Source organism: Macrotis lagotis, chromosome 1, assembly GCF_037893015.1.
Source record: "Macrotis lagotis isolate mMagLag1 chromosome 1, bilby.v1.9.chrom.fasta, whole genome shotgun sequence".
In the NCBI taxonomy this organism is placed as follows: Eukaryota; Metazoa; Chordata; class Mammalia; order Peramelemorphia; family Peramelidae; genus Macrotis; species Macrotis lagotis.
The window spans coordinates 578,649,634-578,675,231 of NC_133658.1; the positions used below are offsets into that span (position 1 = coordinate 578,649,634).

The following is a 25,598-nucleotide window of genomic DNA, read 5'->3' on the forward strand; positions in this document are numbered from 1 at the left end:
TCATAGAGAACTCATTTTCTTTTCTTTCTATGTTGAAATATATGTTAATACATGTTAATACACATTAGTTTTATAATAAAAAGAAAAATCTGGATACCCTCCTTACTAGCCCCTGATAATTATCCAACTCAATCCTTTCTTTCTCTAGGATTTTTAAAATCATATATTTTTTTCGATTAACAAGCATTAATTTTCATGACTTTTCAAGATCTCTATATATAAGACCTTTGCAAAATATGTGGCCAAACAAAATGAATTAGCACATGTGTCTCATATTGCACATTTAGTCTATCACCTCTTTTGTTGGGCAGGAGATATTTTTCTAGGCTTTTAAGGGAAAAACTTTTTCCTTACTTTTCTCATTCAGGATACATCAGGCCTCAGAAGTCAGCATCCCTGGGATCTTTCACTTGGTCTAGCTATTTGTGATCAGAATTTCTGTCTCCATTTGCTGCTGCTACTTATTTGACCAGAGAGAGTTCTCTCCCTTCAATTCCTCTAATCCAATTCAGCAAACATTCATTGAAAAATACTTTTAAAGTGCCTACTAAGTGCAAAGCATAGGCTAAGTATCTGGGATACAAATATGGAAAATGCCACAATCCCTGTTTTCAAGAACTTTATAGGCAGTCTACTGGGGGTTGGGGAAGGGAAAAGATGAAATGTACACAGAAAAGAATAATAGAAGGTGGGGGCAGCTAGCTGATGCTGTGGATAGAGCACCAACCCTGGTGCCAGAGGATCTGAGTTCAAATCTGAATTTAGACACTTAATAATTACCTAGCTGTGTGACCTTGGGCAAGTCAAACCTCACTGCCTTGCAAAAACCAAAAAATAAAAATAAAAAATAGATCATGGAATGTAATACAGGAATGGGAGAGATTCAGAGAAAGTGTCTTAGATATATTTGAGAAAGGAGATTCTTCCAGTCAGCTGGGAGAATCAGAGAAGAGGTGGTATTTGAATTCATTTTTGTAGGAAGACAAGGAATAGCAGCTGGGTGGCACAGTGGGGAGAATGCCAAGGCTTGAAGTTGGGAAGACTTGAATTCAAAACCCACTTTAGACTACCTGTGTGACCCTGGGCAAGTCACTTAGCCTTGTTTGCTTCAGTTCCTCATCTGTAAAATGAACTGGAGAAAGAAATGGTAAATTCCTCCAGTCTTTATACCAAGAAAAACCAAATGGAATCACCAAGAATCTAGGACTCATAACTATCAAAAGGACTGATCAACAAAGAAAAATAAGGTTGTAGAGCACTTATGTTCACATGTGAGATAGGGAATGTATTTGAGAGGTATTGCAGAATCAACAGATTAAGATTAAGCAATTAAACAAATAAGCAACAGATTAAGCAATTAATTGATTAAATGCAGGGATTGAGAGAGAGGTTGAGTCAAAGATGACTCCAAAGGTTCAAGTTTAGCAAACTGAAAGGATAATGACATCTCTAAGAAAAATAGGTGAAATAAAAGGAAGGACAGAGGGAATGATGGAATCAATTGATACATACTAAATTGGAGAGGATGACTGTTCACTCACTTGAGTTGGAACTAAGAGGGAAATTGCTATTGAAAATGTACTACCCTGTGATGGAACACTGTTGTTCTATTAGAAACCAGGAGGGATGGGAATACAGGGAAACCTGGAAGGATTTGTATGAACTGATGCTGAGTGAGAAGAGCAGAAGTAGAAGAACACTGTACACCCTAATAGCAACATGGGGGTGATGATCAACCTTGATGAACTTGCTCATTCCATCAGTGCAACAACCAGGCACAATTTGGGGATATCTGTGATGAAGAATACCATCTGTATCCAGAGCAAGAACTGTAGAGTTTGAACAAAGACCAAAGACCTTTAATTAAAAAAACAATATTATCTTATTATGTAATTTTGCTATCTCTTCTACTTTATTTTTTTCCTTAAGGATATGATCTCTCTCATCACAGTGAACTTAGATCAATGTATGCCATGGAAACAATGTAAAGACTAACAGAATGTCTTCTGTGGGGGGTGGGGGGAGAGAAGTGAGATTAGGGGAAAAATTGTAAAATTCAAAATAAATTAATTTAAAAAAAGAAAATGCACTACTTATACCTGCAAATAGAGATCATAAATGAACCCATGAGAAGAAATAGGTTCATCAAGGGAGTGTTAAGAGAGAATAGGGCTTAGGAATACCTCCTTTCCCCAAACTCTACCATTCTTATCCACAGTCTAGTGGGGAAGGGTGAGAGGGATTAATATTATATATGTACTACATCTGATTTGCCATTAAATGAATCAGTAAACAAGTATTTATTAAGTATGTCCTAAGTGTTAAGTTCCAGACAAAGTGCTATGAATACAAACACAAAAATATATATTCCCTATACCAAAGGAATGTAATATTCTAATAGTATGAGATGACATCTATAGGAGAGTTGTGGACTGGGTAGGAAGAATCTGGATCAAAAATGCATATGATTGAAAAAGAAGATGAGGCATCACAGAAGGAGAATAAGGGGAAATTGACAACTGATCTGAATATAACAATGAAAATGGGAAATGTTAGAAGCCCAAGGAAGCATGTTGGTTTGATCTTCTATGGAGGCCTGATGGGAAAGCATGGAGGTGGATCCTATGCAACTAGAAAAAGTATTCATGGATGTATTATGGATTCTCAATGGCTAAGCAAATGGACTATAAACTCTGGAAGAAAGGTCTATAAAGTATTTTTATATTTAATAATAAATAGATAATAATTTTATATTTAATTTTATTGGCTCTTGGAGTAAATTTATTGGGGAATAGGTAAACACATCCCAGATCTCTAATCATCCTAAAGCTGACCCTCTCTGTAAATTGAATATGGTCTACTGAGATACTTCTACTATGCTGGAATAACGTTGGTAACTACCACCAGAGGACCTGGGGACCAGAGATATATTTCTCCCACCTTCTTGGAAAAGTGAGGTTGAGAAAAGATCCCCTTCTCTGTGGATGATAAGGTCTCTGGCACATTCTGCCCTTATCAGCTGCTCATTACTGAACTGTCCAAGAACCAGATAGTTTCTCTTTCTTAGAGTTTTGTCTACCTAGAGGTCTTTCATATTGACACTGACAACTGTGTTGTTGGTAAAATCATTTAACCTCTCTAGTTCTCAATTTCAATATTTAATAATAATAATGTTTGTTTTAAGGTTTATAAAGCACTTTAAAATTTTTTTCTTATTTGATCTGCACAATAACTCTGGGAGGTAAGTGTTCTTACAGATGAGGAAGCTGACGTAGAAGTCAAGTGACTTGTCCAGGGGTCTGTGGCTGGATTTGAATTCATATTGTGCTACCTCTAGATCCTACATTCCACTGTGTCACCTAGCTGTCACTGTAAAATGAGGGGCTTAGAGGAGATAGCCTCTCAGTTCTCTTCATCATCATCATCACCATCAACATCATCACTGTCATCAACAAGCATTTACTGACTATGTCAGATACACCTGCTTCTTGATGAGGGACTGACCCACTTGTGGGATCCATGTGGGAAATCAGCATATTACACATACCCCTTTGCCCAAACAGGATGTTACCATAAGACCAGGTCTTATTTTTAGGGATGTCTGGAAGATAGGAGGTCATTCCTGGGGGAATCATTATTGTCTCTTTTCTTCTCTCTATAAAGAAGTCTCTCCTGTCTTTGGCATTGTGAGTGCTGGTTGAACCCCAGACTAGTGGATCTTTTTGGCCATCTTGCAAAGCACGTGGCTGCATTAAATTGACCCACTTCCTAATAATTGCTTGTGTGCACTAGGCTTTTTCAGTTTCAAAAATATAAATGCCTGAAACATGTTTAATCTTATCTTTCTTGCCCTTGCGAGGATTAGAGGTAGGACTTTCTTTCCATCCACTCTGGTGTTGTGTCTGTTATCTGACTGGTCATTCAGTAATATATTTTGAGTTCATTTGTTTACATAGGCATTTACCTCTCATCTGAGGTATTTACAAATACTTAATTATCATTTATTATAATCATTAATATCAATAGCATTATCATTTATATTTGATTATATATTAATACTATTATTTTATATTTCATAAAATCTGTCATGTGTTGCAACAATTGTACTAAATGCATCCATCTGGTTGATGATCTTAACTGGTGCTTATTTTGGGGGTGGGGCTTGTATTAAGAGCATCTGGGAAAAAAATCATGCTAAGTCTTATTTTGGGGAAAACACTGCAGTGTCCTGGAACAAAGCCCCATTTGTCCCATCCTGGTTTTGGCTCTGGTCCTGATAGAAAGAGCACTGTTTTAGAGTTAAACAATAGTGATACTTATTATCTTTGGACAAGGCATTTAACATATCTGGGCTTAATTTTCCTCATTTGAAAAACAAGTGGATTGGACTAGTTGACTTCTTTTTTTTTTCTTTTTTTCTTTTAGGTTTTTGCAAGGCAAATGGGGTTAAGTGGCTTGCCCAAGGCCACACAGCTAGGTAATTATTAAGTGTCTGAGACCGGATGACTAGTTCACTTCTGAGGGACTTTCAAGCTCTAGACCTGTGATCCTTAGTACCTATGGACTGACTCATCATGCATATAGAATGATTTGGTCATAGTAACACAGGAAATCAATAATATTAGTTTTTTATGGCATCTTCCATCCTAAGATTGACAGAAATCAAGAGTGGTAGAGAAAAATGGGGCACAGGGAGTTAAGGATCACAAAGTTCTCAGACCCTCTACAAACCTTTCCTGTCATGGTGGATGGGCTTGTGTAGCTCAATGAAACTATGAGCTATGACCATGCAGGATTCCCCAAACAGATAGGCCATATTGGAAAGTTCTAACAAAAAGGGTGATAGATTGTTCAAAACCTCTAGAAAACCCCATGGATAATACTGAAATGTTTACTGATATGGTCCTGGAAGATGAGCCCCTCTCATCAGAAGATATTCAAGTAGAAGACAGAAGGTCCAGGTCTTACATGGGCCACAGGGTCAGTAAGAGTCAGACACAACTGAACTGAACAATAACACTCTTAAAATTAACTTTCTGCCTAGTGACTATCTAACAATCCTCTATAGAGAATTATGATACATAGGAGTCACACAGTATGAATGGAAATAGAAAGACTGCAATCAGTACCAGTAGAAAGACCAGCCAACTTGTGATAGCATGGCACCATTAAAGTTATTATTCCACAAGGTAGAGAGGAGGGGGAGGAGGTGCCACAATAATCAGAAAGAGCAATGTTACTTTTATAACTTGAGCCTTTTCTTGACAACAGATCTGACTCATGAACATAGTTTCATGGATACAATGAACTATAATTTCTCTTGCATCTCCTAAAATGTTCCAGTAGAAAACCTGCTCAGAACTCCTTGTTCAAAAGTACCTTATCCTACAGTAACCACTCTAACAAGTAAGAGAGATCAATCCATTTATTTTCAGGTATTGATAATGCCTTCCTTTTTGGGAATGGGCTATGCTGCTTGACTACGTAATACCACCAAGATTCCAGTCTCTAACATCCTAAGGAACCTTCGTCTAAACCACCATGTGAATATGGTGAGTACAAAACAAAGTGTCCCTCCTTCCCTTTCCAACAGGTGAGAATCAGGGACCACCCTGCCACCTTGTCCTTTTCCCAACTTCCAAAGGAGCTGTGTTTTCATGAAAGCAAAGCTCCTTTCCATGATCTGAAAGGCAGCCCTGCCCTCTCCTGTTTCCAGAGGCACTGATCCAAGCTGCAGATCCTCTTAGAAGCATTTGAATTCTCTTCCAATAAACAGCCTGTCTCTTAACTAAATAAAACCTATTTGGAGTGTCAGCAAAATTGCTTCCGTGAAGTAAAAAAAGAAGTCTTCCCTTTCTGATTTTAGAAAAGTCTCCGTGATCCTTCTCCATTCCAAACTTCTCCAGAACTTCATATAAACAAACAAATGAGCAAAATACAATTTATGAATTTCAGCAAAGAAGAATGAGGGGGGAATGCTGGCATTACTACTAAGAAAAGTACTACAGGAGACAGTACAATAGGAGGCTCTGGAGTCAAAGTACCTGGGTTTAATTCCACTTAATGTCCATGGGCCTCAGTTTACTCATTTACAAAATGAGTAATATATCCAATACTCTGAGACATGTATATACAGTTTTTAAAAATATATATTTTATGGGATAAAAGAAGCATTTACATAACATATTATAATAAAAAAGATAATTACACATGAAACTGTAAATCTACTATATATCACATGCTTTTCCTTTTTTTTTTTCAGTTTTTTTTTTTTGCAAGGCAAATGGTGTTAAGTGGCTTGCCCAAGGCCACACAGCTAGGTAATTATTAAGTGTCTGAGACCGGATTTGAACCCAAGTACTCCTGACTCCAAGGCCAGTGCTTTATCCACTATGCCACCTAGCAGCCCCTCATGCTTTTCCTTTTAAATATATAATAAAGTTATCATGTAAATTTCTTTTTTTCCCTTTTTTCCTGGAGCCCCTCCCCCCATGCCTTAGAGATGGCCACCATTGAACAAAAATAGATTAGAAAAGTTTTCAATGTACCTCCATATACATATGATACTTTTTTCTGCCTCAGATCTATGATTTCATCAGAGGGGATGACTCTGGTATAAATAGTTTCTAGACTAATACAAATCGAGTATTCCTCTATAACTTCTAGTCTTGCTTGGGGTACTGCGAGGGTAGGTGCCTTATCTAGTGTCTCATAGCTAGTGTATATCTGAGGCAACATGTGAAGCTGGGATTTTTTTGTCCCCAAGGCCTTGTTAGGTTGCTCATCTAACCAGAGGAAAAGATCTCTAGTCCAGTACAGGTTGATTTAATATTCTGATTTTCAGTAGAGAAAGAAAAGCAAAAACTGCAATCTTCTGGTTGACTTTTGAGTTATTACAAATAATAACTGTTGGGGTTGGGGAGGGGGAAAATTTTCCCCTGACAATGCAGTTCATTGGAAAATCTACCTATCATCTGAAAATTTCAAAAATTCCTTTTTTTTTTTGAAGGGGAAATGATGTGGCCAACTCAGATTTCTTTAAAAAGTAACATGGGACATTTTGATTAAAGTCCTTTTTTGTATTTCTATTCATCAATTTTTTCAACCTTCTTTTCTTAGAAAAATATACAAGGGTAGGAACTCAATGCAGAAAAAAGGTAGCTTGAAGAACATGGTTGGAAGAGACAGAAGAACAGTCACAGTCTCTGTCTCAGTTAGAGTTGAGGATGTTTATGAGCATACTGTTTAGGAGAACCTAAATGGACCAGTGGACAGAGCACTGAACCTAGAAACAGAAAAAATTGAGTTCAAGTCTTGCCCCTAGATACTTACTAGCTGCACAATCCCAGGGAAGCCCTCTGTCTGCTTCAGTTTTTTCCATTTGTAAAATGGGGATATACTAATAGTACCTATTTCCCAAAGTGCTTTGCAAATCTTAAATCATATAGGTGCTATCTGTGAAAACAATTTTTAACATTTGTTTTTAAAATTTTGAGTTCCAAATCTCTTCTTCCATCCCTGCCACCCTCATTAAAGATTTTTATTTTGAGTTTTACAATTTTCCCCTAATCTTACTATCCCCCCCACAGAAAGCACTTTGTCAGTCTTTACATTGTTTCCATGTTGTACACTGATCCAATTTGAGTGTGATGAGAGAGAAATCATATCCTTAAAGAAGAAACATAAAGTATAAGAGATAACAAGATCAGACAATAAGATATCAGTTTTTTCTTCTAAATTAAAGGGAATAGGGGCAGCTAGGTGGCGCAGTGGATAGAACACCGGCCCTGGAGTCAGGAGTACCTGAGTTCAAATCCGGCTTCAGACACTTAATAATTACCTAGCTGTGTGGCCTTGGGCAAGCCACTTAACCCCATTTGCCTTGGAAAAAACCTAACCCCTCCCTAAATTAAAGGGAATAGTCCTTGGTCTTTGTTCAAACTCCATGGTTCTTTATCTGATACAGATGGTATTCTCCATTGCAGCCAGCCCCAAGTTGTCCCTGGTTGTTGCACTGATGGAATGAGCAAGTCCATCAAGGTTGATCATCACCCCCATGTTGCTGTTAGGATGTACAGTGGGAAACCTAAATTCTTGAAGACTGTTTCTACTATGCCAAAAAGCTATTGTGAACTTCCCAGTATATCTGGGCTAGTTAAGCAGGGGGTAGACATCACCAGCAGACTGCCAATCACGTAACAAATTCTTGGGCCCTAGCAACTCATAAAACAAAGAAAAACACAAAATGTGACCTGGATCTGTATAACTCTTTTCCATTTCTTCCATTTCTGTAGTGTCAAAGGCAAGGGTATAGAAAGGGGTGAAGAGGAGACCAAGAATCACAGCTTCTTATCTGTCTATAATCCATATCTAATTCTCATATGGTTGACATAATACTAAAGCACAGCTTCTTAAACTGAGGTCCATGGAGCCCTTGGGTGTATGGATAGATAGGTTCCAAGGGATCAGTGAATGTGTATGGCAAAAAAAAAATTACAATTTATTTTTATTAAACTCTGATTTTCTTTATAATCCTATGAATTGCATTTTATGCATTTAAAAACATTATGCTGAGAAGGGGTCCATGACATACAAAATGTTTAAAATACTAGTACTTAAAAAATCATATTAAGACTGATATTCTTTCTATAAATGTTAAGGAGGTTGCAAAGAGATACATAACAGAAATGGAAATGGTCCAGTCATATACAGTGAGAGAGAAGAATTGACATGTGAATGTCAAGGCTCCAAAAGAAGGGTTGGGTAGACCCACTTCATAGGACTTTTAGGAGGCCATCAAAAACGTTGCATGAGATAAGAAAGCATTGATGAATTGCTATTTACTGGAAAGAATACTAACATATGGTCAACTATAAAAGACTTAGTAGATGTGGTACAGAGAGTTAACTCCCTAAGAAAGCAAGTGATTATGTTTCTGATGGTTTGACTGTACTGTTTGTACTTTTCTAAGAGTGGAGAGAATAGCAGTGCCCTGATCTTTTGGAAACTTCCCAGGATCCTAACATTTTTGCTTAATGCCCATCATGTCTGAGGATAAAAAAAGGGAAGAGAAACTATTTTCTAATTTATTCTCTCCTTTGGTGATGTCTTGGACTTATCACCTTTAAAACCCAGTTGATCAGAATAATGTGGACTACTGATCATCAAAAGAATAGATTGAGTAACCCCGGAACTTCTGTCTTAAACCTAAAGGTTTATTTAATCAGGGGCTATCGTCCTCAAGGGTGGTAATTTTATCAAGCCAGGCAAAGTGATCATTTGTGTTTGTGTTGATTCTTTACTTTCAAGATTAATTTTTTTTATTTTTGTCACACAGAAAATATAATTGTTAAGAGTTGCAAACAGAAGAAGGCCTTCAAATGTTTAACTAAGTTGAAAACATTCATATATTCAAATATTTGACTGGCATAGCCCTTGTCTTTAAAAAAACTTATGGTTTAAAAGAATAAGTTTAATATAGAAACAAATGAATGAGTCCATTTATTGTTGATATTACCCACCATAAAAACAGAGATTTTCAGGACAGAACTAAAGGAGGTGCACCTTTGCATTATCTGCTCATGTGGCCCTATTCTTCTGGCCAGATGCTTAAAACTTAGATTCCCTTCCTGAACTTCTCCCTACCTCCCATTCATGAAGGGGAGAAGAATATTGTTCATGGTATCTTGGATTTTCTTTAAATATTGCTATTGGCCTAATTCCCATAACCCTCAGGCCTTGTGGAACTCAGGCCAATTTGCTGTTCTTTTTCAGTCAATCTTCATGACCCCATTTGGGGATTTCTTTTTTTAATTTTATTTTTATTTATTTAAGGCAATGGGATTAAGTGACTTGCCCAAGGTCACATAGCTAGGCAATTATTAAGTGTCTGAAATCAGATTTGAACTCAGGTCCTCCTGACTCTAGGGCTGTTGGTCCTTCATTTGGGGATTTCTGGGCAAAAATATTGGATTGTTTTGCCATTTATTTCCATGAGTTCATATTACAGATGGGGAAACTGAAGCAAACAGGAATAAATGACTTGCTCAGGGTCACATAGCTACCATATTTGAACTCAGGAAGATGAAGTCTTCCTGATTGCAAGTCCAGTGCTTTATCTATCCACTGTGCTGCCTGGTTGCCCTCCACAGATTAATTATGGCTACAATAATCACTCAACTAATGTCCTTAGATTATGAGTTCTCAAGAGCAGGGAATGCATTCTGTTTTTCTTTGTATCTTCTGTGCCTACCAAAGGGTCTGGCACATACTAAGCATTTAATAAATATTTACTGGCTGACAAACTAATGGATATGATTCTATAAATCGCCTAAGGAAAAGAAATCTGTCTAGCTAGAACCTCAGAAACAAGATAGGGAGGGAAATTAGGAGGGAGTGTGTCAGGATTTGAAGGAAGGACAGTTTGCAACACTAGGAACAGTGAGTGCTAGACCAGCAATTTCAGGAGAATTACAAAACCACAGGCTGAAGATGTGAGAAAGATTTCCCACATCTGGACATCAGTAAAAGATCTGATAGAATCCCTTACTGAGATTGCCTAAAACAGCTTGGCCCATAGAAACAATTTCCCAAGGGCTGGACAGCTAACATGGTGGGGCTAAGAAGGAGATGCCTGCTCGAGATGGTTGGGTGGGGAGGTCAGGACAGAGAAAGGAGAGGAGACCCAAGGTGCCTTACTAAATGGCGCTATCTAGTGGTGAGAGCTAATGGATGAGAAACATCTTAACCTTGGCTCACATTCTTGGAATGAGAAGAAATTCACATCTTGCTATCACGGTTTCCCCATATTTCTACCTTTCAAGAGTATTCCTTGGTCAACTGAGATCCTACAAGAAGAAAACTCTTTGGAATTTATCAAAAATCATAGGTAGAGTTGCAAGGAACCTTAAAAGCTATGTAGTTCAACCCCCTCATTTTACAGATCAGGAATTAAGTCAGTTAAATGATTGGTCCAGGGTCATGTTCTGAGGTGAGACTGAAATCCAGGCTATCCTGATGCCAAATCCAATATGGCCTACAAAACTATTATTAGGGATTTTATTAATAGATTATTTTTACATAATTTCATTTCCATATATTTTCCTCTTCTTACCCTACCAGGGAGGCTTTTCCTTGTAACAAAGAATTAAAAAAGGGAGGAAAGGGCAGTTCAATAAAATTCATCATTATATCAGATCTTAGATTTTGGAATTGGAAGAGACCTCAGAGGTCATATAATCTGAATCGTATGGTAAGTATACTCAATGGAGAACAGTCATTAGTAAGTCAATAAATCATCATTCCTCCCTCAATGGAAAAAAAAATCATGTTCCACTTAAAAGCCTGAGGCCAATGTGAACTAGAAAGAGAACAAGTTGATGAGATCTAGGGGACAGTGAAGAGAAAGGACTGAAGATGAATATATCGCCAATTAGGGACCCTTCCAAAAAAAGGTATGTCCAAGACAATACCTCCTGCTCCACTGACCAGGTTCCTTTTCATTCCCTCCCTGAAAATCCACCCCTCCATTCCACACTCAACTCCTTCATCTCAGAGAAAATAGGATTGCCAGGAAATAAAAAAGAGAAAAACTCTTCAGTTGATAAACGTGCAGGCTAAAATCAACTTTATTCTTCCAAGTGCCTTGGGGGTGGGGAGATGGGCAACATGCCAAAGGTATGTCTCTCTGTGGCAGGCTTGTGCTGAGCCATCCTCACCTTCCAACCCCTGAAATTCTAGACAAAGGCAACCCAAATGATGCCTTGCTTAAGCTTAGGGCTGCATGTCTCTGCTCAAGCTTCCTTCACCATTTATGGTATCTGAGCTCTCTTTGGGCCGTAGACACCAATAAATTGCCCATGCTGGGAGGGGAGAACACTCATCCAAAGCCGTCCTCAGAGTAAATCCAAACACAGCCCCTGGCAGATTCCTTTTCTCTTAAACCTCTTGGCTGGAGCCTGTGTACAGAAGGGCACACCCCTCCTCTATCCCTCAACTGCAACATGTGGCCAGAGGGGACCAGGGGACACTCATCAGGAGACTGTCCAACCTTAAGGTCAATGATTCCCCATCCCCAATGGGAGCCTCAGCCAAGTTGTATATATCTAATCTAAATACAGGCAATTGTGGACAAGCAGGGGATTAAGTAGGCTGTCAGCTGTAACAGACCAAGTGAGAGGCTTATGAAGCATGAAGCTGGGGTCTCTGCCCCATCACTCTGTTCTGACCCTCTCTTTGATCACCACTGATCTTCCAGAAGGATGGGCGTGGGGAGGACTGGAAAATGACTACATAGAAACAGGGTAGGAAGAGAGGAATAAAAACAATTAATGATCCTTCTAAGATGATGGGGGCTGAGGCCCAGGAGGGAAGAGCAACTAACCTGACTCTAGGAGATGACATTTTAAAGCTTATACCTTCCCTCCAGTCACAATAAAATAGTTTTTTAGGCTACCTGTGATATCTTCAGCAAGTAATTTCATCTCTCTTGACTGTAGTTTATCCATTTGTAAAACGAGTTGCTTATATAACATGGTCCTTGAGTTCAACAACCCGAGTCCCTTGACAGGTCATGAAATTAGCACCACAAACTAAATATTAACAGTTGAATCCATAGAAATAAATAGTCAAGAAGTGATAAGAGTGCTAAGAGTCATAGAAGGAAAACTCTTCAGTTTCTTATTCTTAGATGGTGCAATGGATAAGAGTATTGACCTAGAAGCAGAAAGACCTGAGTTCAAATCCACCCTCAGACATCAACTAGCTTTGTGACCCAGGGCAAGTTAAAGGGTACAAAGAATCACAGTTTTGAGATAGTCTATAATTGATAATCATTCTCTAGTGCCCTCTCTGTCTTTCCCATATCTACCTTCCAAGCAACTCTTAGTACTCAAAATGGGAATAATAATAGCAACTAATCTCACTGAGATTTTGCTGTAAGGATTAGATGTGAAAACATATATATAGAGGACATGATAAATCTTAAAGTTATACATAAATGCTATATATAATTATTCAAGAATAGCAGAATTAATTAATGAGGTATTAAAAAGGAATGGAGGGTATTCAGATTACATCCTTACTTTGTATAGCTGTATTCATGGGTCACAGATTTTAAAATTTATAATGGAGAGGAACTTAGTGGTCAGCTGGTCATTTTACATAAGAGAAAAGGAAAGTGAGAGAATTAATCAAAATCTGTACCAATATATTCCTTTGATTCCAAAACCAGTGTTCTTTCCACTCTGATACTCAGGTCAACTGAGGGGCAACTAATCCACCCTGAGATGGGATGGAGTATGGGTCTTTTCCACTGTGACCTTTCAGATGGAACCGTCAGTTATTAAGCATTTTTAATGATGTCCTCATATAGTCTGAGATGGGGACAGAATACAGAACAAAGATATACCCACACAGAATATAAATTAATAGGGCTGTGATGCTATGTAGCTCAGAACTGAGCAGGCAAATGGGTAAGTCCCTGCAAGACATTGCCTAAGGAGCAAGGCCTAGAAATAAGGAGAGGACAACAGCAGGGAGAATGAGACATCTTACCTGCAAGTCCTGAAGCCAAGGGACGATTCCCTGAGAGCTTCATTAGTGACAGTCACTATGGCAGAGCTTCCCCCTCCTCCACCCACCATGGCTGGAGGAGTTTTCAAAGGACTAAATGGCTCACTTGTGGGAAGAGCACGGAAAGGTTGTGGTAATCAGATTACTGGAACCTAAGGCCAATGTCCTGCTTAATACTGATCCAGGGAGCTAGCAGGAGGTGGGGTGTGGAGAGAGGGAAGCAGTGATCCCTAGGCTCTCCTCAGAAACAATTCTCTCTTTTTTTTATTTTTAATTTATTTTTTATTCTAATTTTGTACAAATGTTTTTTTACATTAATAAAATATTCTTGTTTACAAGTAAACAAAATACCCCTCCTCCCCCATGAATATAGATAGACTTGTTTGGGCAAAAAAAGTAAAGGGGAGAGAAAAAAATTAAAATCAAAAAATAATAATAGTAATAATTGTAAGTATGGCCAGGTGGCACAATGGATGAAGCACCAGCCCTGGAGCCATGAGCACTTGAGTCCATATCCAGCCTCGTAAACCCAACAATCACCAAGCCGTGTGACATGCAAGCCACCCGATCCCCACTGCCCTGCAAAAACCAAAAAAAAAAGAAAGAAAAAAAAGACCCAAAATAAAATAAAATAGTAATAATAGTAGGGGTGGCTGGGTGGCAGACAGAGCATTGGCCCTTGAGCCAGGAGCACCCAGGTCCAAATCCGGCCCCAGATACCCAAAGAACACCCTGCTATGTGACCCCAGGCAGGCCACCCAGCCCCACTTGCCCTGTACCCTCCCCCAAATAATAATAACAAAAAATGTGCTTGAGTCTTTGTTCCAACACCAACAACTCTGTCACAGGTGGATCACATTCTTTATGATAAGTCCATCACAAAAGTTATTTCCATATTTTTCCAACGTTGCCATTGTTGATCGCAACTCCCTCCTTTCTTATTTCTCCACTACTGTGTACTCTATTTTCTCTCTCCTTTCACTATGACTCTGCTGTAGGGTCGCTGAGTGGTGCAGCAGACAGATCCCTGGTCCTGGGGCCAAGAAGCCGTGAGCCCCCATACCACCCCTTAGGCCCAGAATCCACCTGGCCCTGTGGTCCTGGGCAGGCCTTCCATTCCCAGCCCCTTGCAAGAAGTAAGAAAGAAAATGTGTTATATCTGGCCACTCTCCCCCCATGGTCCATCCTCTCCTCCTTTATTCACATCCCCACCCCTTCCCCCTGCTCCCCCTCCTTCTTACTCCAGATGTCTATACCCCACTGAGTATATTTGCTGTTTCCTCTCCTAGCCATTTCTGATGAGAGCAAAGTTTCCCTCATTCCCCCTTGCCTCCCCCCTTCCATATCATTGCAATAGCTCATTGTAATAAAAAAAATCTTATGTGCAATATCTTGGACTATTCCCCCTCTCCTTTTTCCTTTCTCCCATTCCATTTCCCTTTTTTTCTATTGACTCCATTTTAACATCATATTTTATCTTCGAATTCAGCTTTCTCCTGTGCTTCAACTATAAAACCTCTCTCTACCTGCTCTATTAACTGAGAAGGTTCATATGAGTATCATCGGTGTCATTTTTCTATGCAGGAATACATGCAGTTCATCCTCATTAAGTCCCTCATATTTCCCCCCTCTCCTCCAATCTCCATGCTTCACCTGAATCCTGTATCTGAAGATCAAACCTTCTGTTCAGCTCTGGCCATTCCAAAAGGAATCTTTGAAATTCCCCTGGTTCATTGAAAGTCCATCTTTTTCCCTGGAAGAGGACATTCAGTCTTGCTGGGTAGTTCATTCTTGGCTGCATTCTAAGCTCTTTTGCCTTCCAGTATATTGTATTCCAAGCCCTACGAGCTTCCAATGTAGTTGCTGCTAAGTCCTGTGTGATCCTGACTGCAGCTCCACAATATTTGAACTGTGTCCTTCTGGCTGCTTGTAATATTTTCTCTTTGACTTGGGAGTTCTGGAACTTGGCTATAATATTCCTAGGGGTTGGTTTTTGGGGATCTCTTTCTCGGGGGGATCGGTGGATTCTCTCCATTTCTATTTTGCCCTCTGCTTCTAGAATATCAGGGAAATTTTTCTGTAGTAATTCTTTGAAAATGATGTCAAGGCTCTTACCCTGATCATGACTTTCAGGTATTCCAATAATTTTTAAATTATCTTTCCTAAGTCTGTTTTCCATATCAGTTGTGTTTTCAATGAGATATTTCACATTTTCTTCTAATTTTTCATTTTTTTGGTTTTGAAGTACTGATTCCTGATTTCTGGTAAATTCATCAATCTCCCTAAATTCTATTCTTTGTCTGAAGGATTTGTTCTCCTCAGAGAGTTTTCTTATCTCTTTTTCCATCTGGCCAATTTTGCTTTTTAAAGCATTCTTCTCCTCAATAACTTTTTGAACTGTTTTATCCATTTGACCTAAGCTGGTTTTTAGCATGCTATTTTCTTCAGCATTTTTTTGGATTTTCTTGACTAAGAAGCTGACTTCATTTTCATGTTTTTCCTGCATCTCTCTCCTTTCTTTTCCCAGTTTTTCTTCCAACTCCCTCATTTGATTTTCAAAGTCTTTTTTGAGCTCTGTCATAGTCTGAGCCCAATTTCTGTTTTTCTTGGAGTCTTTAGATGCAGGAGCTTGTGCTTCCTCATCTTCAGACTGAGTATATTGATCCTTCTTGGGCTCATTTGCAAAATATTTCTCAATAGTCTTCTTTTTGTTTCTCTGCTTGCTCATTTTCCCAGCCTGGGCCTGGTTTGGGGTGTTTCTTGAACTTTTGGGACACTTCCACAAGGGTCTCAGTGTGTGAGGCTCTGTCCTCCCTCCTGGTCTGTGAATGACCATAAGCACCTCCCTCTGCCAAGGGGCTGAGGTGGAGGGGGCCCTGTTGTTCTATGGGGGGGCCTAGACTGCGATCAGGATCTGAATGTGGTCAGAGCCCCAAGAATCCTGTTCCAGGGGCAGAGGACAGAGCTAGGCAGTCTCTCTTCACTCCCCTTCCTCAGCTCAATGGGCTCATGCCCTGGGGGCTCCTGCTTACCAGCTCCGCCTGCTTCTGTTTCCTGGATCAGGGCTGGGGAAAGACCAAGCTGCTCTCTGTGTGCCCTGAGGGCTGTGCTCCATGTGCTCACTCTGGCAGAGGTCTCCTGCTGTTCCCCCACTTTGTGCCCGGTGCTCCTCGGGGTGCAGCGCAGGAGACTCCCCCACTGCTGTGAGCTGAGACTCCCAGCGCCCTGGGGCTGCCTCTGGGAGGCTGAGGTTCTTTGGCTCTGGTGGGCCACCCCTCTGGTGGGCCGCCTCTCCAATCCCGGGGAGCAGAGCCTTTCTGTTCTTTTCCAGGTTACCTTGAGTAGGAGAACTGTCTCACTGGGACCCTTTGTGGGTTCTGTCTCTCAAAAGTTTAGTTAGTCCTTAGCTGATGAATTTTATCAGACAGCTCCTAAGACTGGATCCCTTCTTGTCGCCATCTTGGCTCCGCCCCCAACAATTCTCTTTCTAATGACCCCCTGTATCCCCCCGGGCCCTGATGCATGGTTTGACTGCTTTAATTTGAGATGATTATATTACTATGTGAGTGGATTGAAAGATAGATAATGTAGCTTTCATTTTTTACTAGGTAGCCTGGTGCACAGAGGCTGGGCTTGGAGTCAGAAAGACCTGAATTCAGATCTCATCTCAGACACACATTAGCATTGTGATCCTGAGCAAGTCATTTGCCTGTCTATTTCAGTTTCCTCATTTGAAAAATAAGAAAAAATAACCCTCTTAAGGTTCTTGGAAGGATAGAATGAAATACTTTAAAATTACCAGGCAAACCTCAAAGAAATCTCTGCAAATGCTAGCTAGGGTTCATTTCTGAACACATTCCATCCCTCTTCACTACCTAGTGGTTCCCTTCCCTCTCCATTTAGAGACAGATAGATGGCAACAGTGGATAAAACACAGGACCTGGATCTGACCTCAGATGCTTATGAGCTGTTTAACCATGGACAAGTCACTTAAGCTCTGTTTGCCTCAGTTTCCTCAGTCTTAAAATAATTGTGCCAAAGAATAATGCAAACATCAGCAAAACCATCAACATATCAATAGAGTCAGACATCACATCTAACATTCCATACCCACTTTTGATTGTTTCTCAGTCCTCTGAAAATTCTGAAAGAATACAGAACCTATCCCTTCGTTTTGCATCTTCCCTCACTGACCATGGCTCGGCCTACAGCATGGCTGTTCAACATTTAAGCTCTTCTGGGTTGCATCACCCAACAAAAATTTGTCAAGGGAAGCATATGGAATTTAATATGTATAACTACAATGTAACCCATATTTCCAGAGATTAACAGAGTTGCAACACTGTGTAGACTAGAACTAAGCAAAACAGGTAGGCAGGTCCGGGTTGAATATTGCCTAATAAGCAAGGCCAAGAAATAAGGAGAGGATAACACCTTAAGGGAGAGAGAGAGACATCTTACCTGAGATTGTTGAAACCAAGGGTCAATATAATAATGCCACATAAATGGGCTTTGTGGGCCATAGGCTGGACATACCTCACCTAGAGAATGTCAACAGGGAAGGTAGGAAGAGAACAAACTAAAACCCTCAACATCTCTTTTCCATAAAGTCTTACCTTGAAGATGCCTTATCATTTATTGCTTTGCCTCCAGGGTCAATAGCTGTTACTCTATCAAGACATATAAATGGGTCTCTTATTTAATACATCCTAAAAGAAGCTGCCCCTCAAGGGAGGGAATGATTATGCTTTTGAGTGCCAAATATTGTTCTTACCTTGGACTGTAACCTGGGCACTACAGGATGCCTGGCCTGAAGGATTCTCAGCAAGGCAGGTATAGAGACCATTGTCCTCAGGTAATGCATCTTGTATTTGCAATTCAGCCACACCATCCTCAAAAGTTGTATGAGCATACTGGATAGGCCGATCTATTTAGAGAAAAAGACAGAAAATATCAGGTCAGGATGATTTTCTTCAGGAGTAATAACTGGTGTTATTTCAGAATTAAATTTCCTTTCATTGTGATATAATGGGGGGAAAAGGGAAACATGGGGGAAGAAGGAAGACTGGGAGGAAGCCCCGCTGAGGAGACATGGGCAGAAACTGAGGATGATACACAGGAAAGGGGCAGGGGCATGAGGTGCTTTGGGGGAGAAGAGGAGTTTGAATATGGATGGCAGAGGAGACATTCAGGGAGGAAAAGGAAGCTTTCTAATCATTCTTTCATTAAAAAGGGTTTAAAAAAAACTGGCATCTATTATGTGTCCCCTGGTCAGGGCCAGGGCTACTATCAAACTGGACTCTCTACAATTTAGACCAATGGGCTATGGGCATACAAAACATTTAAACTTCTTCTGGAAGTGGTTCCTCAATCTAACCTCAGTCAAATGTTGAAGATTTAACCAGAAAGTTCTATGTATCTAATTGAATTCTACCTTTCTATAACCAAGCCAAGGCACTTAAACCATCTCTTTTCCCTATGTAACATGAGAGGTTATCATCTGTCCAGAAATGCTTTAGAGTTTGGGTTCTCACCTGAGGACTATGAAATTCCTTTTTCTTTCAGGTTTCTTCTTTATTTTTTTCATTTAAAGAAACTTTGAACTTCAAATTCTTTTCCTACCTCACCCCTCCTACACCAAATGAGAAGGCAAGCTATATGATAGAAATTATACATGTGAAGTCATGTAAAACATACTTCCTAATTAAAGGATGAACTTTTTTCAAAAAACATTTTGATAACTGCATTTCACTATAATTGATTTCCTCTGTAATCCCATGTAATTTTTTTTGCATTTAAAAACATTATTCTCAGGAGGGATTCATAGATTTCTTCAGGCTGCCAAAATGGGGTTCCATGACCCCCACAAAAGGTCAAGGACCCCCCACTCTAGAGGTGATGCTGTGTAGAAATGGGAGAATGGATGAAATGATTTTTAGAGGTTCCTTTTCTTGCCATATGTTTCTAAGTTTTTATCATTTTAAGACTTGATCTTTTAGTTTCCAGGAAAAAAGAAAAAAAATCTCATTATTAGAGCTTCTGGCTTGAAAACAGGAATGTGTCCATTCTCTATGCAGGGAACAATTGACATCTTCTATTCTGTGCCAGACCCTGGAGTCCTGGTTTGTACTTTGTAAAAATGAAAGGGGGGAGTGGAGTGAGGGAGAGAAGTATTCTTGACAGTTAATTTTTTTCTTCTGACAACACTTGTGTCTCCATGATATTTTTGCAGAGAAGGCAAGCTGGGCCAATACAATGGCTAACCAGGATAATTAAAGAGGCTCTGTCTTGCTAGTATTTTTTTTTTTTCTTTTAGGAAGAAGAAACAGATCTTGTGGGCAGAGCACTAGGGATAGAAAAGCCACACTTGTCACCACCCAGTTAGTTCTCTGAACCACTTCTCATTAAGAGTTCTCTTCCCTCTCCCCAGGTTTGTTCTTACAGCACAAATACAGTACATTTATCTTGGTGTGGGCTTTCCCTTATCAGAGAAATAGCTTGCTCTGGCCCACATAGACATAAACTGGACTTAGGCGTCCAGAGGGATGTATGGGCAAATTTGGCTTGGAAATACTTGGAAATACCTTGTCTCCAATTCCTAGGCTCCAGGGTTAGGCTTAATGGTCTGGAAACTGAATTGATCTTGAGCATCCCCTGGTGGGCACCATGTGAAAATGCCAAGGCTAATGGAAGGGTGAGGAGGGGGGATATATGGCCAAAAAAAAAAGGGGGAGGGAGCTGTAAATACTGGAAAGAAATCAGTTCAAGCGCCTAATCTATGGGGGACTATAATAGATCAGACCTCTGAAGTTATATTTTTCTTCTGACAATGAAGGTGGATTCAAGTTCAATTTAACTTAATAAGCATTCATTAAAAATCTCCTAAGTGGTAGGGACTATACTAGATCTTAAACATACAAACATACTCTTACTAGACTGACTTTTCTAACCATTCAGAGCACCTGACAAGAGTTATGCATATCTAGATGTATGAGAGAGGAAAAGCCAGGAGCGATCAGCTCTTAATTACTAGGCAAATTAATTTAGCTTTAATTAATAAAGGATCTTTAGTAACAGTTTAATCTTCTAGCTGTCTGGTACAGTGTAGTGCAAGAACAATGATTTAAAGCTAGAAAGTCTACCTTTAGAGTTCACTAAGTCCAACTCTGTATTATAGATGAGGAAAACTGGGACAGATAGGTTAAATGTCCTGATTAGGGTCACACAGTTATTACATATCTGATACAGAATTTGAGCTGAGGTTTTTCATCAACTACAAAAGGCAGGACTAGAATATAGGAGACTTGGGTTCTAGTTTTAATTCAAATTCTAATTCAGAACTAAAATAACAGGCCTCTATTTATTTATCTGTAACATGAGAGGGTACTACTAGTGAGACTATTAGCCTGCCCTCCACCTGCTACCTTAGCACATTCTATCACATAAGTAAGCTCAGGAAATATGCACTTACTTCAAAATTAGATGGAATAAGGCATAATGAATGGGGAAGGTAAATAAATCTACATCCTGAAGAACAATCTACAATCATAAAAACAATGGGTCGGGAAATGCAGGGTTAATAAGTTAACGAAAACAAGCACCTAGCTGCATGGTTCAGTGAAGAGAGCTGGGTTCAGAATCACAGGACCGATACTTTTTTGCAAATTATTTAGACCTTCGTTCATCTAGAAATGAAGTGGTTGAATTAAATGACTACTAAAATCTGCTCCAGATATAAATCTTTGATCCAATGGTCCTGCTGGGGCTGTACAAATTCTAATCACTATATGATTTCTCTCTCATCACATTCAACTTAGATCAATGTATACCATGGAAACAATGTAAAGACTAACAGACTGCCTTCTGTGGTAGGGAGGAGGGAAGGAAAATTAGGGGAAAAATTGCAAAACTCAAAATAAAATCTTTCTAATAAAAAAAAGAGATGCCACAATTAGTTGTTAAGTGACTTGACTCAAGTCACATAGTCAGAGGTGGGGCTTGTTCCCAGTCATCATTTTTTTCAAGACCAGCTCTGAATCCACTATATCATGCTTGACACCTCCATATTTTTTTTTCAAAATTAAATCCCAATCACTAGTTCCAAATGAACATAAGGGGACTGAGTCTTGGACCATGATCTGTGACTTGCCCCTAAACATCTCTAGGTCTCAATTTTCTCAGCTGTAAAATGGGGGAAAGGAGGAAGATTCAGATATAATGATCTCTAAGATCTGATGGGAGAGTGTCTGTAATGAAGTGCCCCAGAATTCAGGTCTTGGCTTTGTGCAAGTTCGTTAAAATTTTTATCAATGACTTGGACTAAGTGCCAGGATTCTTTCTGATTATTTTTTCATTTGATCCTGGTAGCAAATGGGAAGGGGACAGAATTTTCACCCCAATTTTACAGATGAGGAAATAATGACTTGCTCAGAGTTACTCAACTAATAAGTTTTTGAGGCTAGATTTGAAAGCAGGTCTTCCTGACTTCATGTCCTTCTTTACTTCTATCCACTGGGCCAACCAGTGACCTCCCAGAGATGACACAGACAGTATGCCTATCAATTTTGGGGTAACTCAAAGCTAGGAAGGATAGTTAACAATTGGAGGACAGTGTCAGGATACCCACTAAAAACATCAATTAGATCAGAATTCTAGAATCAATCAGTTAAAGCTGAAATTTAGTAGAGATTTAAACTTTTCCACTTGAGTTCAATTTTGTAAGTCCAAGTGGGCGGAGATAGATTTTCTTCTGGGGAAGGCCTAGAGGGCTCAATATGACTCAGTGCTATGATATGGCCACCAGAAAACCTAATGCCATAATAGGCTACATTAGAAGAAACAGCATTCAGAACAAGGGGTGGGGGTCAGAAGTTTATTACCCTTGGCTACAACTACAACTAGAGTACTGTAATCTCTTCAAACCTTAAGAATGACATTGGCGAGAAGCATGGTAGCATAGAGCACCAGCCCTGGAGTCAAGAGGACTTGAGTTCACATTGGACCTCAGACACTTCTAGTTGTGTGACCCTGGACAAGTCACAACCCTCCCGACAGTCTCAGAAAGAAAAAAAAATGACATTGAGATGCTGGAGCACTTCCAGGATTAAGACACTCAGAATGGCAAGGTTCTATCATAGAAAGAAAAGAAATGAGAATGTTTAGTACCAAAAAAAAGAAAACCTAGGAAGGCCTGGCATAGGGATGGAGACAGGTATGTATTGGACTTAGACTGTACTACCTCGAGAACTAAATTTTCAGTGTGAGACTTAAACATCAGAATTGGTAAACATTAAAATCAAGGCTTGATTCATATTGTTGTGTTGATTATTTAGGTGTAAGAAAATGATGGAGAAAGCCCTAGCCCTGGAGTCAGAAGAAGAACCTGAGTTCAAATGTGACCTCAGACACCTGATATTTACAGGCTGTATTTGGGCAAGTCACTTAACCCCATTGCCTTGAAAAAATCAAAGCAAACAATGAAAAATAATGTAAATTAAATTCAAAATATGTCATATATATAAATATGTATATAAACAGAAAAATATAAAATACACATACATGCATACATATGCATATATACACCCACTGCATAGGTATGCATTTTTCTTTAGAGTTAGTTGTTAAATGTTACCGGCACACTTTTGCAGAATTAGATTTATCTCCTTGGTTCCAGAGCACAGAACTAGGAGAAATGGGTGGTAGGTGGAAAGGCACATTATAGCTTAATGCAAAGAAAAACTTGATAACAATTAGTTCTATACAAAAGAGAAACTGTCTGCCTCAGTAGACAGTAAATTGAAGGAAGAAAGTCTTCAGCTTAAAACTGGAATATCTTTTTTCAAGTGTGATTTAGTGAGGCTTTGGGGACTTGACCAGATGTCCCCTGAAAGTCCTGCTAACACTGAAATTTTGTGATGACACCTTAGAAATCATCTAGTTCAATTCCTTCATTTTGTTAATAAAGAAACTTAGGTTGGGAGAAGCAATAAGATTTGATAAGGCTGCTATTATGCAGCCTTTGTGCTTTTGACTGAAGTACACACCAGAAAAGACTAATACACTAGTCAGGTTCCAGAATTTGGTCTCCATAAAAGAAAGTGATAAAAATCTACCCTCCTACTCTCCTAGCTAGGATGGTGCTGTGAATAGAGTTCCAGGTCTGGGGTGAGCAAGACCTGAGTTCAAAGATGGCCTCAGATAATCATTGATTATATGACCAAAATGTGACCCTGGGCAAGGCTCAGAATCCTTTTTGTTTCAGTTTCCTCATTTGTAAAATGAACTGGAGAAGGAAATAGCAAACCACACCAAGAAGAGCCCAGATAGATTACAGGGGTCAAACATGACTAAAAAAAGAAACAACACTCTCCCATACTCAAGTACTCAAACTTAGCACTACCCTCCATGACCTTGACATAAATCTATGTGACCTACACAGGAATTATCAATCTTCTGCTCTACTCATTTAAATTTAACTGCCCAATATCCATGAGGCAAAGAAATTTATTAAGCTAATGTGTGCTCTTGAAAGAGGTGTAGAATTATAAAACTAGGAAAAAATGGAAGGTACCTTGGGAACTGAATAGCTCTATCTTAAATTTATAGACAAAGAAGCTAATGCCCATAGAATTAAAAGAGATTGCCTAACACTGAATAGTTTAGCTATTGGCATCACTGGAGCAAATTTTCCCAACTCTCTGTCCACTGTTATTTCTATTGCAAAATGTTGGCTCTCCTTTTTTTTTTTTTTTAATCATCATTGCTAATTGTTGCTGTCTGGCATCACTGTCACCTGCTCTCATCATCATTGCCATTATTGTCATCTTCATTGGAGGCAGCTAGGTGACTCAGTGGATAGAGCACTGGTGAAGTTAGGAAAACCTGAGTTTAAATTCAGATTCAGACACTAGTTGTCCCTTAATCTCTGACTGTTTTAATCTACTGGAGAAGGAAATGGCAAAACATTCTGGTATTTTTACCAAGAAAACCCCATAAAGGGGTTTTATAATTGACTAAATGACTGAACAAGAATAATATTATACAGGGGGGTGGAGCCAAGATGGCGACAAGAAGGGATTGAGTCTTAGGAGCTCTCTGACAAAACTCATGAGCTAAGGACTCTAACTAAACTTTCGAGAGACAGAACCCACAAAGGGACACAGTGAGGCAGTTCTCCTACTCAAGGTAACCTAGAAAAGAGCAGAAAGGCTCTGTTCCCTGGGGTCGGAGGGGCGGGCCCGCCAGAGGGAAAGAACTTCAGCCTCCCGGAGGCAGCCCCAGGGCGCTGGGAGCCGAGGCTCACAGCAGCGGGGGAGTCTCCTGAGCTGCACCCCGGGGAGCACGGGGCACAAAGTGGGGGACCAGTGGGGGACCTCTGCCAGAGCCAGCACGTGGAGCTCAGCCCTCAGGGCACACAGCCAGCAACGTGGTCTTTTGGCAGCCCAGATCCAGGAACAGAAGCAGCCAGTAAGCAGGACCCCCCAGGGCATGAGCCCATTGAACCTAGGGAGGAGAGTGAAGAGAGAGAGAGAGACTGCAGAGCTCTGTCCTCTGCCCCTGGAACAGGATTCTTGGGGCTCTGATCACATTCAGATCCTGATCGCAGTCTAGGCCCCCCCATAGAACAGCAGAGCCCCCCCACCTCAGCCCCGTGGCAGAGGGGGGCTCTTATGGTCATTCACAGACCAGGAGGGAGGACAGAGCCTCACACACTGAGACCCTTGTGGGAGTGTCCCAAAAGATCAGGAAGTACCCCAAAACCAGGCCCAGGCTGGAAAAATGTGCAAGCAGAGAAATAAGAGGAAGACTACTGAGAAATATTTTGCAAATGAGCCCAAGAAGGATCAATATACTCAGTCTGAAGATGAGGAAGCACAAGCTCCTGCATCTAAAGACTCCAAGAAAAACAGAAATTGGGCTCAGACTATGACAGAGCTCAAAAAAGACTTTGAAAATCAAATGAGGGAGTTGGAAGAAAAACTGGGAAAAGAAAGGAGAGAGTTGCAGGAAAAACATGAAAATGAAGT

The 25,598-nt window shown here is 39.9% G+C and overlaps 1 protein-coding gene across 4 annotated transcripts in view; it reads right to left on the reverse strand.

Moving 5' to 3' along the window:
* MYLK (myosin light chain kinase) overlaps positions 1-25,598 on the reverse strand; it is a 410,235-nt gene that overhangs the window by 160,424 nt on the left and 224,213 nt on the right. For all 4 annotated transcript variants that reach the window (XM_074214675.1, XM_074214673.1, XM_074214672.1 and 1 more), the window contains exon 11: positions 18,347-18,499. In XM_074214675.1, coding sequence (XP_074070776.1) covers positions 18,347-18,499 — 153 coding nt within the window. The remainder of the gene's footprint in view (positions 1-18,346; positions 18,500-25,598) is intronic.